This window comes from Alosa sapidissima, chromosome 4, assembly GCF_018492685.1.
Source record: "Alosa sapidissima isolate fAloSap1 chromosome 4, fAloSap1.pri, whole genome shotgun sequence".
In the NCBI taxonomy this organism is placed as follows: Eukaryota; Metazoa; Chordata; class Actinopteri; order Clupeiformes; family Clupeidae; genus Alosa; species Alosa sapidissima.
Window position 1 is genome coordinate 32,762,982 of NC_055960.1, and position 17,867 is coordinate 32,780,848.

General features: G+C 40.0%; 1 protein-coding gene across 7 annotated transcripts in view; it reads right to left on the bottom strand.

Annotated features, from left to right (window-relative positions):
- tox2 (TOX high mobility group box family member 2) overlaps window positions 1-10,639 on the bottom strand; it is a 103,949-nt gene extending 93,310 nt beyond the window's left edge. For 3 of the 7 annotated variants that reach the window (XM_042090123.1, XM_042090122.1, XM_042090124.1), the window contains exon 1: window positions 10,037-10,637. In XM_042090123.1, coding sequence (XP_041946057.1) covers window positions 10,037-10,138 — 102 coding nt within the window. In that variant the 5' untranslated portion in view covers window positions 10,139-10,637. Of the gene's footprint in view, window positions 1-10,036 lie in introns of all 7 variants that reach the window. The other 4 variants (XM_042090121.1, XM_042090120.1, XM_042090125.1 and 1 more) reach the window with 3 other exon arrangements.
- Window positions 10,640-17,867: the final 7,228 nt, after the last annotated feature.

The following is a 17,867-nucleotide window of genomic DNA, read 5'->3' on the forward strand; positions in this document are numbered from 1 at the left end:
CTCCAAAACAGCAGATTTTATGACTACTGGTTCATCCATCATGATTGGTGAAATTCAAAAGGATACTTCTGCATACCATGTAGGGCAGGATGTTGTCTAAAAAACAAAGCTCATCAACATCTCATCTCATTGATATTCCATGAGCAAACTCACGTCCGGGTGAAAATAATTCATGCATTCATCATTTAACAGCCATAAAGTTTGAGAACATAACTGTAGGTCTAAACAGCAATGCAAATGTCAATGCTTTTTGACACCTGTAAGATGCCATAACACATTTGTAAAGCAGTTCTGCCCAGAAGACACGGCACATTATGCTTCTCGGAAGGCTGCTAATCTTTTCTATCTCTGCTCTAGTTTGGCCTGTAGAAGTTGCACTTTAGTGCACAATTGTGTGCAGTTTCAGCTACCGGTTGGGTCTTCAGCAAGTGAGAGAGTTGGAGAGACAGAGAGTGAGAGTGAGAGTGTGAGAGAGGCAGAGAGACAGAGAGAGAGAGAGAGAGAGAGAGAGGGCCCAGAGGCAGTTCGTTCTCGAGGCCCTGGGGCTATGCCTCAGCTCGGCCGAGAGCCAGCCATCTCTCGGTGTGTTTGCACAGGACATGCCATAGGAAGCTAAGACAACTGCTGGTGTTTGCCCAGCCCAGAACACACTCTCCTAATACAGCCCACAGCTGCATTCTTCCCCCCTGTTCAGACTTCTCCCTCTCACACACTGTTTATTTATCCCTTCTCCACACATTGATCCTATGGAATCTGGATCCATCTCCACTTCCAAGAAATGCCACCGTGATATGGGAACATCGGAGTGCCCTGCACTGAGAGGAAAAAGCAGGCATGTGCTACCATTTCACTTCCAGGAGAAAGTCAGCATTAGAGGTGAATTAAATAAACCAGTGCTGTGGGCGAATTGAAAGGCCCTTTTGAACAGGAGGACTGACTAGCATTGGGATCCGATGTCACTGTGTCAACGAACAACATGGGGGAACGTTGAGAGGGCTGAAGGTGAGTAGCAGTGATGATCTTGCAAAGTTTTCCCTCCTCTAAGTGTCTCATCAATTTCGCAGTTTTTTTTTTTAATTTATTTATTTTTTTTATCGCCAAGCTAATAACTACTTTCAGCGGCTCCAGGTTAAATAAGTCGATAATCAGCACAGATGCACTATCGGCGCCACCCCTTACCGTGTCAGACTTTCCACATTAGGACCTGTCAAACCTCCATCAAATCGTTCGCTTTTTTTATTCTTCCCTTCCTCCCCTCTACATTCACTTCCTGTCCGTGGCAAGCCATCACAGAGGTTATTTTATACCCGGGCTTTGAAACAATGCCACCATGTAGAGCTACTACACATTAAAACAATGGGGCAACATGACCTTTCACCTTCAGTACACACACATGCACACACACACACCCACACACACAAATGCCTTGGCATATGCATTTTGCTATTTATGCTTAAATACCAGCTCATCTACTTTCAAGGCAGAAATGTTCAGCAGAATTTTTGTTTTTATTATTACATACTGTTCTGAAATCAGAGTGAGGGTGATGTGCACACAGAAGACTCCAACCACTTGCACTTAAATAAAGAGACGATAACATGCTAAACTGCGAGGGAAATGGCATTCAATTTCCTTCGATTCCGCTATGGCTGATTGACATAAAAATAATAGAACCAAAAATGTTGAAAAGTGGTGCATGGTACAAAGTCATCGCCGTTGTCTTGATCAATAACCACATTTGAGGTGACGGAAGAAAACAGAGCTAGTGACTCACATCCACTTGTACTGTTGAATTTCAATAACATCCTGTTGGTTTGTATAAACGATACTATCTGAGCGGAGAGGTCAATGTGTTTAACACATTCAAGATGTTCTGATTCCACCCTCAAAGCTCTAGAACATGCACCATGTGCACAGTGCACCACATACACCCTATTGGGAAGCAGGGAGGACAAGAAAACACCTTTCAGTGAAGAGAAAGAAGAACCACCCAACACAAACACAAATGAAAAAAAGAAAAAACGTGCACTGCGGATGATATGCCATCCGCTTTAATGTCAAAAGGAAAATTCCAACTAATGCACAAGAAGCCATTTTGCAAAGGTGTGAACCCCATTTTGCTATCTCTTCATTTCTCTACAATTTCTCAAGCCAGAAATAAGTCCCAGTAGAGAAATGCAAGAAGAAAAGAGCGTTTGCTCCTTTCAGTGTTAAACAAGAGGCCATTTTGTAACAGTATGCAGAATGATATTGCTTTCACCAATGACAGACTTTCTTCTCTCTTTTTTTCGAAGGTGCTTGCTTGCCATACCATGTTAATTAGAGGATTCTGTGTGTGCATCTGTTCCTATGAATTTGCTGCACTTTGTGTTGGCAAAAGGCTGAGTAAGGAAACTGTTAAATCCCGACAGACCTAGCATTTTTATTCCTATTTTGACTTCTTTAGTGAGAGCCATCCATCAGCATTTCATGCAGTTTTGGGTTTTAAACCACACAAAGTGCACTAAAACAATAAACGTCTGTCTTTCAAGTGACGGTCTGGGCAAGAGCACATCTGGTGGCAGGGCTCATTTTGGTTTTCCACATTGCTGATTGACATTACAGACGACTGAAAAATAATGCAGACTCCAGAGGGAAAAAAAGCAAGTTGGCCACCACCCCCCTCACCCACACACAACACACTCCCTTATACATACTGTACACACACACACACACACACACACACACACACATACGTATATATATATATATATATATATATATATATCATATAATGAGGAGCAGTAATGGCACTTACATGTACGGAAAGAGGGAGTGCTACTGCAAAACCTGCCGCTTCCTGAGGGGCACTGTGACACACCATGTCTGTAGCACAACTAGTAGAGGGGGAAAGGACCCACATCAAATGCAAACTAATCCAGATCAAAGAGCGCAACGCTGACAGAAAACTGAACTGGGGCTTCGGAACGTTTTCAAGGTCTCCTCGTTGTTAAAAGTATGTTCTTTCTCTTTCTCCCTCTCTTTCGGGAGTAACATGGAGGGGGCAGGAGGTTTTAGTACCTTATTTCAAGAAATACCGTGATCCAAAGCATTGTTTGCATTCGCTTGCCAAATGTCTTTCTGATTCTATGCAATAAACAGGTAATAAATGATGTTACCAGTCGAGCGATTTTCCAGCTACACAGACACCCCAAAATTTCATTAAGAGGAAGGTCCTCACTGGAGACAGGTGCTAAACATCTATTAAAGTGCCTCAACATTTTAACACCTAAAACCTATTAGCAAACATTATTAGACATAGGGATCACTACACAGTAGGCCTTGGCTGCATCCAACAAAGAGAACCTTTTTTCTCTCTCTCTCTTTCCTCTACTTGCTCTCTCTCTCTCTCCCTCTTTCTCTCCAGCAGGTTCTAATGAAGTCTAAACCATCTCCCACAGGACGACCATCATTATTATTTACTGCGAGCGTTACTGAATCAGCCTGCTATTCTTCATCATGCCAGGAGCCATTCAAAGGATCAGCCCACTCACTGCAACTCTGGTGCTCTCCACGCCAAGCCCAATTAGCAGACAGCTAGGAATCGCTCCCTCCACAACCAATTTGGAATTTAAAAAAAGATCCAAATCGCCGGATTAGTGTGCCCGTGATTTTGTTGTTAATTTTTTGTTGTTGTTTGTTTTATTTTTCTGTGTTGTTGTTAAAAAAAAGTGTTAAAATACATTAAAATGCCTTACCTCTTTCAATCAGAATGATCAGAATGTACTATGTCACAGAATAAATTATTAAAAGAATATTCAGTATATATATATATATATATATATATATATATATATATATATATATATATATATATACTGTATTGCAATAGATAGATAGATAGATAGAGATAGATAGATAGATAGATAGATAGATAGATAGATAGATAGATACTTTATTGATCCCCAGAAATTCAAGAAATCACAGTGAAACCATATTGGAGGTAAGGGAGAAAGCAAAACATGTTTCCACTTATGACCAAATATAGCATCAATCACTGGAGCTGACGGTGGACCTACCAAAAATGTGTTGTTTTTACTTAATACATTTCTTCATCCGAACACTGCGTTCAGGATGTTTCAGACCATGTGAGCCAAGATAACATCTAAAGACAGTCAGCTCATTCAAACTTGCAAAGGTCTCTGGTTGTGGAAGATACTCAGATAAAAGAATCTCAGTCACTAGAAAACATTTCTGGCCACATTCTCAGTTGGTAAATCGTATGTACTTTGGCAAAGGCTTTGTACCTATTAAATTCTATATGGCACTGACCACAAGTATTAGAATTGGTTTTCAAATGCTAGCAAGAGAAGATTAGACTGGTGAATACACTCAGTGTATTTAAAGTCCTCCATGACCTATATACTCAGAGGTTATGCAGAGCAGTAATCATAATTGATCTGTAGTGTAGGGGAAGCTTTAGTAGGCACCAATGATAAATGCATAGAGCTGGCAGCACTGGCCTGACAATTGGACATATATACCATATCTATCTAAGATGGCAAGCAGCATTTTGCGATCGCAATAACATTTTAATACATTTTTCAAAACATGTTTACCTAACCATCTTAAAATCCAGTTGGCGACTTGGAAAAACTAGCAAATAGCAAAATGCATATCACTTTTGTCCTCCCCTCTGCCCCCCCTTTCTGTGTGATGCATTCCTTGCTTTATGATATGCATGGGTTAACACTTTTCCCAGTGAGAATAGCACTGCCTGGGTGGATTCCCCAGTCAGCTAAATAAATGAATGGCCGATGAGGAGTCCAAGTGCACTCTGTCAACCTAAGACTGGTTATTTCCACTTAATTAACTTCTCTGTGCTCCCAACACAGTCAGGACTGCTGGGCTTACAATTCATTTCATATCTCTATTAGGACCATGGTGTGCACGGGGGAGGGGGAAAAAATAAATTGTACAATGAAATGCAATGAAACAAGGGGGTGAACACACGAGCATGGATGGAAACTGCCTACTGGACTACAAAGAACTAACAGCAAAAGACGAAACCCTCCTGATGTTCGGGTAATGATTATATAGGATCCGTAAATAGGACAACAGATTAAAATCTGTATATAGGGTTCTCTATTCCTGGTGTGTGTGTGTGTGTGTGTGTGTGTGTGTGTGTGTGTGTGTGTGTGTGTGTGTGTGTGTGTGTGTGTCTGTAGGCGGTGGGACTGTTCATGATGTTACTGTTAAATCAGACTTACAATTGTACACCTGAGGCTTATTCCCATCGAATCACTTGCTCCATAGATTTTGCCTCAGGGTGTATTACCAGTTCAAATACATCACAGACACACACACACACACACACACACACACACACACACAGGCACACACACATGCGCGGACATGAAGAAAGCGAGAATGAGATGGAAAAAGATTAAGATTTATAGATGGGACTCCTGCTGATTAAACAAGGAGTTAAATAAATATGCAACAGATCAGCTGAATTGTAATGTAAATGAATGAATACTTATACGTAAAACAAAAAAAACTGCAGGACCATAGTGTGGCGTATTGATCTTTTTTTAAAAGTAAAAAGACATTTGCACAGTGAGATGTGCTGTGCTACGGCCCATTTCCAGTAATTGCAAGGCCTTGGGGTTATTTTTAGTTCATTTAAAGCCCAGTCTAAGACCTAAAAGAGACAGGTCTGAATTTTACATTAGAGGCTCGATATGACGAGCAGTCTTGACAGATCTTATAAACATCCACAAATGAATCAGGGCTGTTATAAGAAATTATTCAAAGAAAAAAGCCCCTGACATCTGGTAGTATGCCACCTACACTTAGACTGATTTGACTTAGTCTAAGTATTTACTTGGAGCCTAAAACAGGCAACATGGTACTAACATCCGTTGCAATATGTCTATGAACAATGCAAGGATACAGTGTGGTCTTACATATACATTAGTTTGGTCAACAGTGTGATTAAGTTACGTGTGGTATAATTGAGGTCACACTGCGGGTGTTGCTCTAATTTCAGTGATGCATGAAAAGTGAACTTCAACATACCCTACTTTGCATTTGTCATTAGATAGATAGATATTATTATTATTTGAACATAGTGTGGATAGGAATATTTGTCAGCTGTACATTCTGGATAGTCACGGTAATGCATGATGATACACTCTGTAATGACAGCACACAGGAGGGCAAAAGTAGAAACCTATCCAACTATCTGACCAAACCATTTTTTAAACAAAGTGAAGTAGCCTCGGGCGACACATAAGTCATAATACATTCAACAAACAGTCTCTTGATGAAACATGCATTTATGAAGAAGTGGCCTTTAGTAAAGGCAGGCATAGAGCGTATGCTGAACAAACAATACGCCCACTCATCAGAGGAAAAGAAAGAGATTGAAAGGAGGGAGATTGGGAGAACGACAGAGAGAAAGCGAGAGAGAGAGATAAAGAAAGAGAGAGAGACAGAAATAAAGAGAGATTAGGGAAAAATCTCTGCTAAAAGTCTACATGACTCATAAGTCAATTGCAACTCCAGCTCGCTGCTATTATCATATGAAGGAGAGTGAAACTGAAGAGTTTTATCTACCATGGGTTTTATGGTCTAACATCGTAAACCTTTTACAGGGCCTCATTCTAGCAGTGTGCTTGATAATAACTAACATTTCACTCTTACAGTTGAAAGGAAACTAAAAAGGTAGTTCTCAGAGTACACCACTGCCTGAGAAATCCCTTCAATGGAGATACATCCTGACATACACAATCCTAAATGGGCGCCATACTCGGTGGAATACATTGTGTTGCCATGGAAACTGTGCATTAATTCATTCTAAGCGCCACAGGTCTATAGGGGTGGATAGGTCATGTAATCTTCATGTGGAACAATGACTGTTGCGTACCGTTGGGGTTCAGAACAGAAACAAACAAGAGTTGCAGTACCCAACTGATTGGAATCTTCAGAAGCTAACTAGCTGTAAGACACTTCCTGTGTAGTACGTGCTTCTCAGAGTCACCACTTTTACCTAAACTTTTTTCTAAACTGCCGGGAATGTAGATGCTAGCATGTTAGCGAGTTAGCTCAGACAGCTCATTATGGATGGCCTACTTTCCATGACTACATCCGGTCCATCTCATGGTACTGTACATGAATGTTGCAAATGATTAAAATAATGCTAGACATAAACACATTCACACATGTCTTAACCACACTCATACTTGTTTAACAGTGAATAATAAACGTGAATGATGATCTTGCTTGTCTTTTTGCAGCACTTACAAATGAATCTCCCACAACTAATTCTCCTCAGACTTTTTTTTATATATCTGTTGCATTGAATCAACTAGCATATGGTATCATTTTATATTTTAACCTACATTAGACTACATCAGACTATTTCATGCTATTTGTCATTCCTTAGTTGGTTATGCTTAGCATTTACATATAGGCTATACTATATACTCAATCTGTATGTAGCACTAGCTGAACTCAATTAGTATCTAATGCATTCAACTAAATATAGAGGATGGTTCATGAACAACAACTTGAAATGCAACCAAGACGTATAATGTTTGAAAAATCAAGTTCCTTATTATTAAATAACAAAATTGTTTATTTTGTAATCTTTATATTGCAAGGTGTGTAAACATTAAGACAACATAGTAAAATTCAACATGTTCAGAAGTTTGTACAGATGTGAGGTTTTCAGTACCAGAGGTGAAGGTAAACTCTACTGAGAATTCTAAATGTTTTAAATGTTCTAATATCCATAATCCCAAAGGCCTAAAAAGCCTGTAGGGCCCTTCACGGCATTCTATTAAGTTCCACCAATTCATAGAGATAATTTACCTTACATGAAATGAGCATATGAAAATGCTGCTATTACTGTTTACTTTTTTACACTCCTTCCCTCTAACATTTATCTTTCCCATGTGCAGTGAAGGAATCAGAAATCAGTACATCCAGTGGGAGCTTTAGTTTAGCTCTTAAATACTTGATGAGAGAACAAGACAACACTGGAAATAGCACACGATCAAACTGCAATTCAGGCATATATATAGGCCTATCTGATAAAAATAGGAACTGAAGGACTGGAAGACATTAATCAATGTAGCGTGAAACTCATTAATTGCCACAGTTGATTGGTCCCCAGAGAATATCACATGCAAATTGGAAATACCTTAGAATGTTATTTCAAAGCATTTCTACTGTCTGATATAGCAAGCAGTGGGACTACAAACTGTACTATTAATTTTGCTTTGGCATATTTTAGTCCTTGCCTATTAAAATGTGTTGTAAGAAAAAAATCTAAAGGCTGAGCTCTGGAGTTTGAGGAATTCTACACTGAGAAAATACTGAATGATAAACTTGTCAAAGTATGTAAGAAATGTTCCACAAACATTAGGTACAATGTTTAACCTCTGAAGAATGCGCAAAGTAAGAATTTATACTGCATAGAGCATATACGAAATGCGCGACTTTGACGCATCAGCATATAGGCTGACTGACATGTCCTATGGTTGTTCTCAACAGCTTCATGTTAGCGAAAATTTTGTACGTTCAGTTTGTCTAACCCCCTCTGTATGCAAACTGCTCTAGCGACAGGTGCAGATACCCTTTACTATTTATCCCTATGGTATTAAAATCTCCCAAACAGTCGGGGTTCAAATTTCTTCTGTGAACTCATGTAAATCCAGACATAGTGAATGGGGAATTTGATACGTGAACATATAAACACACATTAGGCCTTCTGATGGCAAAATGGGAAAATTAGATGGTCTAGAAAAGAGACCGCACATAGAATTACAGCACTATGTCAGTTTACGGCTTTTAAAGTGAGGAATGAAGTTCATAACATATTGAAGTCAGTGGCAAAAGCTCATGCAACTGTGTGCGCCTCTGCGAAGCTATTATGCCCGCGGCAATGTTCATTTAAAGCACATATATCTGTTTTCATTTAATACACTTGAAATTCATTTTAATGCATCATGTCTGTTGCACAGATCTCCCGGCGGCAGCTTACGGAATACTAGTCATTTCAAGTTCAATAGCCCGAGACTGCAGTGAGATAACTTAGAATAGATTCATCGCAGGGTTTTATTAGGTTTGGAATAGTAGCATGCTATTCTATTTCTTCATGGCAATGCTTAGTCCTACTCATCACTTCTATAGGCTATTTGTGAAGGCTATACATTTGTATCAGTAGCATAAGCTATGTAAATGCGTACCTGCGCGACACCACAAGCATCACAAATATAGAACTGGCAAACGAAATGGCTACACAATTAACCCAATAGTTTAATATTACAGTGATCTTCAGCTTATGACAAAGTAACAGCCAATTAATTAGCCTACTAGTTTGTGAAGTTAACACGTGGAGAGTGTCACTGAGAACAGCTACATCGTAACCTAAATAACACGAAAGAAGCGCTTCAGAGCGCTCAACCTCTGTAAATGTATCAAAACGAAATATACATACAAAAACCAAGCGTGGATTTGTATTTCCAGCGTTGACAGAAAATGTATCCAAAAACCGAAGTATTACGTCAGTATTTGAATCCCGCTCATACATTCGCAGAATTGATGGCAAAGGGCGCTCCATCTTCTCGTCAGGAAAGCTACATCTACCGATATTTTCACACAGGTACGACGTGGGATTTGGGCACTAGTTTTAGGCTCAGGGGTGGTACCAACTATCCAAGAGTAGCTAGAGAGCAAGTGGACATGTAGGCTACCCATCCCGAATTTTGGAGAGCGGCAACTTACTTTGGGGTATTTTCATCATACGCCAAGTAGGTAATGTTCTAGCCTACTCGACAAGAGAAGCTACATAACAAAAAGATTTCAAGCGGGAGCCTGGCAAATACTTCAATACAGAGAACTAAAAGTAACAATACAGTTGGATTACAATGTTTAGCCCAGGCGTTTAGGATACGATGCATGTAAACGCCTAGCTGTAGCGTTCAGTACTGACTGCGCTCCAACAATAACTTAAGAAAACATTAATGCATACTAAATGAGTTATTACCTTGTTGCAGTGGTAATAGTCCAAAGAGCTGAGACTGGAGTCAGTAGGTAATGTACATGAGCCAACGCTTGAAGGAGGTGTAGGATAAAATCTCACGTCCATCTCAGAGTCCGCAAGACTGACGGCATGAAAACAGGTTCAGCGTCTGTGAGTCCTCTCTCTCTCTCTCTCTCTATCTCTCTCTCTCACACTCTCTCTCGCTCTCGCTGTCTCTCTCTCCCGCTCTATTGTTAAACCAAACAAAAAGAAACAGAGGAATTGAAAGAAAAAGGGGGTTGAGTCTCTTCCAAGCACTCCTTCCTCACATCCGTTCGCAGTCTTTATATCAGCACCAAGCTCGAACCAGCAGTGATGCCCGGTCAATTTTTTTTACTATATATATTAACTTAACGAGGTAAAGCATACAAGTTCACTTTGAAAAATATCAGGTTTTGCTTCTAGTTTGCCGGAAAACTGTTACGAGTCAAACTCTTAAGCATCGACAGAGAATATAATCTGTCAGTTATGGCTCCGCGTAAAACTGTTGTTTAAGTTAGCGTTAGTGTTTGTCTATTTTCCCGTAGCGCACTCAATGGCTTTCCCTATCTGCTTTGTCATGTGGGAGTGTGTACCCATGCGTTCATTTCGATTTGGAGTTCGCGTTGTTCCCTTCATACCAGATGCCAAGCGACCTCTGCCGATGGGAAAGGGAACAGTTATGGAGTCAGGAGGGAGATGGGGGAGGAGGAGAGGCTCTCAAGTTGGATTGACAATCGCCCCACCAATGCTGAGGTCGAGTTCCTGAAGCTCAAATGGGCAGAACAGATCTCGGTGCACATCTAATATAAAGGTTGGGTTCAGGTGTTAGTCAAAATGGTGTAAATGAAAAAGTATGTTTACCCACAGAGTGAATTTCACTCTCAGGGTCTAGTTTTTTTCTTTTTTATTATTGTCAGCAGCGTTTCAATATGCTTGACCTTCATAGGTATATTGTTTAGGTATGATATCAACTGGAGCTCAGTGGAATGAGCTGACAGAGGGTTGACAAAGGGCCAAAAGAAGGCAAATAATTCCCCATGGCTATACAAGATGTAGCTTTTATCTTTATGGTGGAAAGAAATGGATACCTCTAAAACATTTGCATCCCAGTCTCCACAAAAATAGCCCTGAAGCGTCCTGGATAGGCCTACTCTGGGATATCACGCATACTATCACCAAAGAAGAGGAAAATAATAGTGACATACAATAAACTGTAATTATTTTTCTTTGGCACTGGTAGAGCACTAAAGAGATACATAATTTCACATTAGAGGAAATGAATACACTTCACACTTCACACTAAAAGCACTTCACACAAGGCACTGGGAGGGATAGACTGCATCAGAACGCACGTTTGGACTGTGTCACAGTGCATACACACTGCTGTCATTGCCCTCAGAGGGTCATGTTGCCCAGAATTGACTACTAATTTAAACCATCTCTGCCAGGGAGACAATAGCAATCACACACTGTCAGTGCGGGCCAACCATGAGCTGCAGAAGAGAGGGGGTGGGCAATGCAAAATGAAAAAGCAGCATTCAGCATTCAAATCGCTGCAGTTCTTTAGAGCTGAGTTCTTCAAAAAGGAAATTGGCAAGCCAACTGTTTTGTTTGTGTGTTTGTGTGTGTGTGTGTGTGTGTGTGTGTGTGTGTGTGTGTGTGTGTGTGTGTGTGTTGTGTATGTGTGTGTGTGTGTGTGTGTGTGTGTGTGATAGAGCAAGAGAGCGAGATCATGTTTGTGTGTATGCATGCATGCTAACAATGTGTCTTTATGTGCACATGTCGACAAGTCTGAGGTGCGCATGTGCAAGCATGTTTCCATGCCTCTCCCTCACTCCCTGTGTGTGAGTGAGTTGTCATTGTCATCGCAGTAGGACCCTTGTATTCTCCGCAGGACTGCTGGTGTGTCAGTCAGCTCATTACCCTGTGTGTGTGAGGCTGCATGGCAGTCTGCGTGGGCTCTTGTTGTTAGGCTGAGCCTGAGCCTTGGCCTTGGGTGAGGACTTGTTTAATAAAAGTCACAGATGGAGCACTCAGCGGGCCTACCGAGCAGATTCAGCAACAGCTTACAGAACCCATGTCTCAGTGTGTGTGTGTGTGTGTGTGTGTGTGTTGCAGGTGGGTATTTCTGTGCACACTTCCATATGTGATGGGGATGGATGTGTGTGCACAGGGGGTTAACAGGCACAGAGATGCTATAGCATCATGGGAATGGAATGTGTAGTGCCTCCCATCCCAGCATCCTTCAGTGTTAAACAAAAAAAAAGGAAAAAAATGAGGGGGGGGGGGGAACTGTGTGAACTGTCTGTGTGAATTCTAAAGATTAGTTTGTATTTACGAGCAATCAATGGACCACTACCCAACAACGAATAGAAACTAATTACAACTTCATTCAACCTTAATTACTTACCACTTGAGCATTTAGTAGAACAAATGCAGTCCCAGTTCCGTGGTCTCTGTAAAAAACAATGGATGTCAAATTATAACCTTAAAAGACTTCCCAGTAATAAAAATAACATAACAATCATTGTTTAAATCCTATCTGCTTGGTATTTTAGAGACACGTGTTATGTGTTTTTAAAGATAGGCCTAGATAACGGAACACCTTTATATTGAGCATAAATATTTTAGCATGACTCGAAAAGCTATGTAAGGCTTAGGCTTAACGTTGCAATTATAAGCCAAGTATTTTTCCAACATACACAAAAATAAAAGGAGATTACACAAGTATTATGTCCTGTCAGGATAATCAGGACAGTAGAGCACTCCAGGGCTATTGGAAGTGAACCTGTCAAGTTGAGACTTCATCACTGACTACTACAGCATGTGAGAAAGCAGTCGGCATTTAAGTTTGCTGGCTTTGTATGAACAAAGAGGTCTTGTTTTTATGTTAGTAGCCAAGGTTACGCCAGTGTTCTTATTTAAGTCACAATGTTTTCTGAAACACATTTAATAAAACGTGTTTGGAAAAGTATGGCAGATAACACAGATGATGTGTAGAAACCCTTGATATAAATTGAAACTCCCTCTCCCACTCTCTCTCTCTGTCTCTTGTCTCTCTCTCCCTCTCTCTGTCTCTCTCCCTCTGTCATCTCACAAGCCAGCATGCAGCTGGAACCAATGAAGGTAAAGAAGAGGGTCACTGTAAGTCTTGCAGAGACCTGTCTTTTTTTTCCTCTTTCCTCTCTCTCCTTCTCTTACTCCGGACTAGTCTTACTCTCCTTCTTCAACACCTAATCTCTGAGGTGCTGTGTGTGTGCTGTTTGTGTGTGGGCGGAGAGCTGAAGCTAACATTTTGAAATGGATCTAGGCAGGCTGATTAATAGTTGGGATTACAGCTCCTCTGTTGTAGTATACGGGTTGGGAGTCAGCCAGAGAACTAATTATATTCATATTCTTATTGAGGGAAACTTGGCAATTTGGTCTTGTGAAGAAAGGGTCATTTTCAAGTGTCCCTTTTTGATTTAAACAGTCTGCTGAAAAACAGTAGCCTAGTAGTAAAAGTGTAGAAATACATGTAAGCGTGTCAGTATTGGAATGTATTGAGCTCACTCCAGAACCTCTACTGACCCTTAGTCATAAGAGAGCTTTGTCTGTTTCCTGCTGAAAAATGTTGATTGAAAGAGCTGTACCATTCAGGAAGCCCAACATTCGCAGAGCATATTCTGAACATGTGCTCGACACCACCAGAAAGGCTACGTAGAGAATGTAAACAATTCTTGGGTTCAGTGAATATCTTAAACTACAAGGCCTTGTGTCGGATCATGTTGTGTATTTAAAAAAACAAAACAAAACAAAACAAAAAAACATGCAAAATGTGCATTATTCAGTGCTTTCCCGATGCCTATGAAAACAATTGTGTGCATTGTGCTTAAGCACAATACAGAGTGATACAGAGCCATTTGCATCATTTTGGGGCTCTTTAACATTGCCTCTGTCATGGTGGTGTGTGCCTACGGGTGCATACTTCTGCTTCTTGCTCTCTGGTTGGTTGGTTGGTTGTTTGGATTGTGTCATGTTAAAACCTGTATACATTTTCTACTGTGAATACAGAATCCATCATAAATGTTGCGCCATACCCTTCTGTATGTGTTATGAAGTGGACTGAGCAGGTTGATTACTTTGTCTGCACACCACACTCTCAATCAAGTCTACAAACTGAGATGCTAGCTATTTAGATTATGAATAATAAATGCAGCCAAGCTTGCTTACGCGTAATAAGTGTGACATTTAAAATCAAATGAGCGCACTTCACTTGCTGAAGTGTAGAATTTTCCCTCAACAAAAGAATTGACTCTGAGCCAGTGAAATGACTTAGATCAGCAGTTTGGTTATCATCAGGCGTTCTGCCATTTTACATTTCACTTTCATCTCCACAGCTCGAGCTGAAAAAAAAAAAAACGGCACTGTCAACTCTAGAAAACGCTGGGCGTTTTAGGGCTCTGAAAATTGAAAGCCCTGTTGGGAAAGATTTTTTTTTTTTTGCTCCAACCTCATACGTCCGTGCTGCTCTCTGCCTGCTGCATATAGGCATCACACAACCAGTGATCCCTGTTTCATCTTCCTGTGTTGCACAGATGCAATGAAAAGAGGGGGGGTGGGTGGATAGAATGATTGAGGAAAAGGAGGTAGAATAAGAGATTGAGGGGAGAGAGAGAGAGGGAGAGAGAAAGAGAGATGGCCTTTGACTGGATTCAGAAGACTGCAGCATTTTCATTTGCAAGCTGCCTGACTTCACAACTCTCTCATATCTTAAAAGGGCCAACCTAATTGATTAATGTTTCCACTCTTGTTGGGGATGGATGTGATTTGAACTGCATGCTTTTCAATATCCAGCTTGAATTCTATGTGTTTTTTATGGGAGTAGGATGGCAGCAGTAGATGTGAAGGTAAAATAAAGAGTGAATGTCCACCACTGTATGTGGCACAACTGAACTGTGTTGCAACATGTCCACTTTGCAACATGTCCAACATGTTACAGCCACCTTTAAGCCATCGGTATTGCCATTGATTGTGTGCATTTTTAAAACATAAATTAATTTGAAACATTGAAATTCAGTTGTAATCTTTTTAAAATCGCAAATATCACCGTATGATTAATCAAATCAATTCCTTAACACACAAAAGATTTTAACGATCCAGTGGCATTCGAAAGTAAAGTATTAAATCATAGAGAGAGAACTTGAAAGAATGATATTGTAACACACACATACAACTTGACAATAGGCTGATAATCAAATGGCAATGTTAGTTTTCTAGAAGAAATCTATTTTTGCTCCTTTACTATTATATTTATATTGCTAATTATGTAGCTATATCAACAACATGATGACACGTTATCAACTCAATATCAAAACAAAAATCTACTTTCCGAAAGATAAAAGTCTGTTTGTTGTCCACTTCGCTTCTACCTAATAAACAACATTGACTAGTGATAGTATTGAGTCCTCGCCAAACCAGATAAGATCAACCTGGCTGGGATTGTGATCTTCACTGAACAAAGCGGCCATGCTAGCTCAAGTTAGCAATAATGAAAGGACTGAAGTCAAAGTGAAGTAATCAAATTACCATTACACATCACTTAAAATGCACTCTTATCCCTGATACAGCACACCTCGCTCACATAGTGTGTCAGTTTCTGGGTTATGGTTACAAGAACAGTCAACTACGGAACATGCTTATGTGGTTACAAACACAGTCAACTATGGAACATGCTTATTACTGGCATAACTTGTGGTGTACGTAGGCAAAACAAATGTTCTACCAGTTATATCAGCATTTGTGACATGCATGGTTGAGGCTTTATGACATCATTATATATAAATATAATTCCATTATGTGATCTATACAAGTATAAATGAGAAATACATGTGCCACCCATTTGCCACGTTTCCTACAATATAAATTATAGCATACGTTTAAATGGCAGTTTCCTATTCTTATTCAATATCATTATATTTTCTTAACACTCACATGATTATGAGTGTATCTGTCGCTTGTGTGTATGTTTGTTGGCTATCTCATGATACTGAAATAGCTTGACGCATCCCTGCCGTCCTTTTGTATGTGGTTTCACTCTATTTGTTATGCGTTCAGGTCTAGATTCATTTCAGCTTCTAGTGAAGGATAAACCTGAACTGGTAAAATAAAAAGTCTAACTCAAATATAGAACTTAGAGTGGAACGTCTATATCCACCTAGACTTAATTTAGACTAATTAATGTTTATGGATCATGATTCACATTAGCAGAATGTAGCCTAGAACAACTAAACAATAAGGTCATTTTTGTTTGAATAATAATCTAGAAATCCTCAAAAGACAAGGCCTTGTTATACCAAATTGTTTGGCCTGCCAATCAGGAAGCTGTGTGGAATGGGTTGACAATGAAAAGGGAGGTGCTTGGTTTTGAAATCAGACTACAGCAACATGGATGCTGTCAACGAGGTTGAGGAGATGCCACGGAGTCATTTTATTAGATCTTGTGAAGATGAAATAAAGGGGAATTCTGAAAAGAAAAAAAAATAAAGATGTCGTTGCTAATGCCCTCAATAGATTTGATACATTTGAATTACTGACAGTCTCTGTTTAGACTTGTGGACCTGAGAGTAACACTGGGTTTGAGTCTACAGTAATCTGTAATCTCTAATCTCCTACAGTATCATTTGGATTGATACCCATTAGCTGTGTGACTAGACTAATTGTAATCCCATATCATGCTTCCAGCCCACAATAAACATAGTTAAACATACCAACATAAACATACAAATAACAAACAAATCTGTCCCGATACTTATATAGAAGTCTAATTTAAATATATCAAATATATTAAAGCATATAGCATGAGAGCAAATATGCTGGTGGGTCATATATTGAGAAATGGTAGGTATAGAAAATAAAACAACCTTGAGATAACTTGCCATGACATGCATACTGTACGTTCCCTAGAGGAAATCTACCTTTTCAAATGTGCAATTCTCTGAACCAAACTTGGAACATAAGGAGCAGCAGTGGACAATCCTGGCCCCTTTGCAATTAGCATTTCATCAAGTGACTCACTTACTCTGTATACTTGGAACACCACTTAAAGTGAGACTGGATTTTGAGCACAAATATTTGAACGCTCTAGCCTTTCAGATATGTATGCATTGCTGTGGCATTTCAGCACCCTTTCTCTAAACTTTAGTTTTGGAACACAGCAGTCGTTGGTGGAATGTGAAAATGGTGTCGGGCACACCTATGAGGAAATAAATAAGACAGCACATTAATACAAGATACTAAATCTCATCATGATTACTTGCCCTTTCTGTGTTTTTGACAGCAGCAGAAATATTTATACATCACAGTGCTTCTCTATAGGCATTTTCAATTGTGCATCAGAATCTGCACAGAGAAACCACAACAATGGTGACCTTTAGCAAACATGGCGTATTAGATGCTAAAGGTCAGCCAGGAGAACGAAAAAAAGAGAGCGTGGGGGGGGGGGGGGGGGTGGTCTACACATACATTCACTGCAAAGCAACAGCCAGAAGCCAGAAGCAGAAAATGACCGAGAAAAAGTGGGTGATACAATGCCAGTGTGTACTAGCCGATACATAACTATTATTGCATCTCAGGCCTCAATGTGTGAGAGTGACCATCTCACTTGCCCTTGCTGTTGAGCTGGTCCTGTTTCGGTCAGAATGCTTCTCAGTTATAAGACTGTAGACTTGATAAATTCAATTGTCTGATTAGTTTGATAACTTATAATTGCCAGTGCCTCAGGGTGCCGATCTGTTTCATGGCTTCATCTTGATTATTTAAAAAGCTTATCACT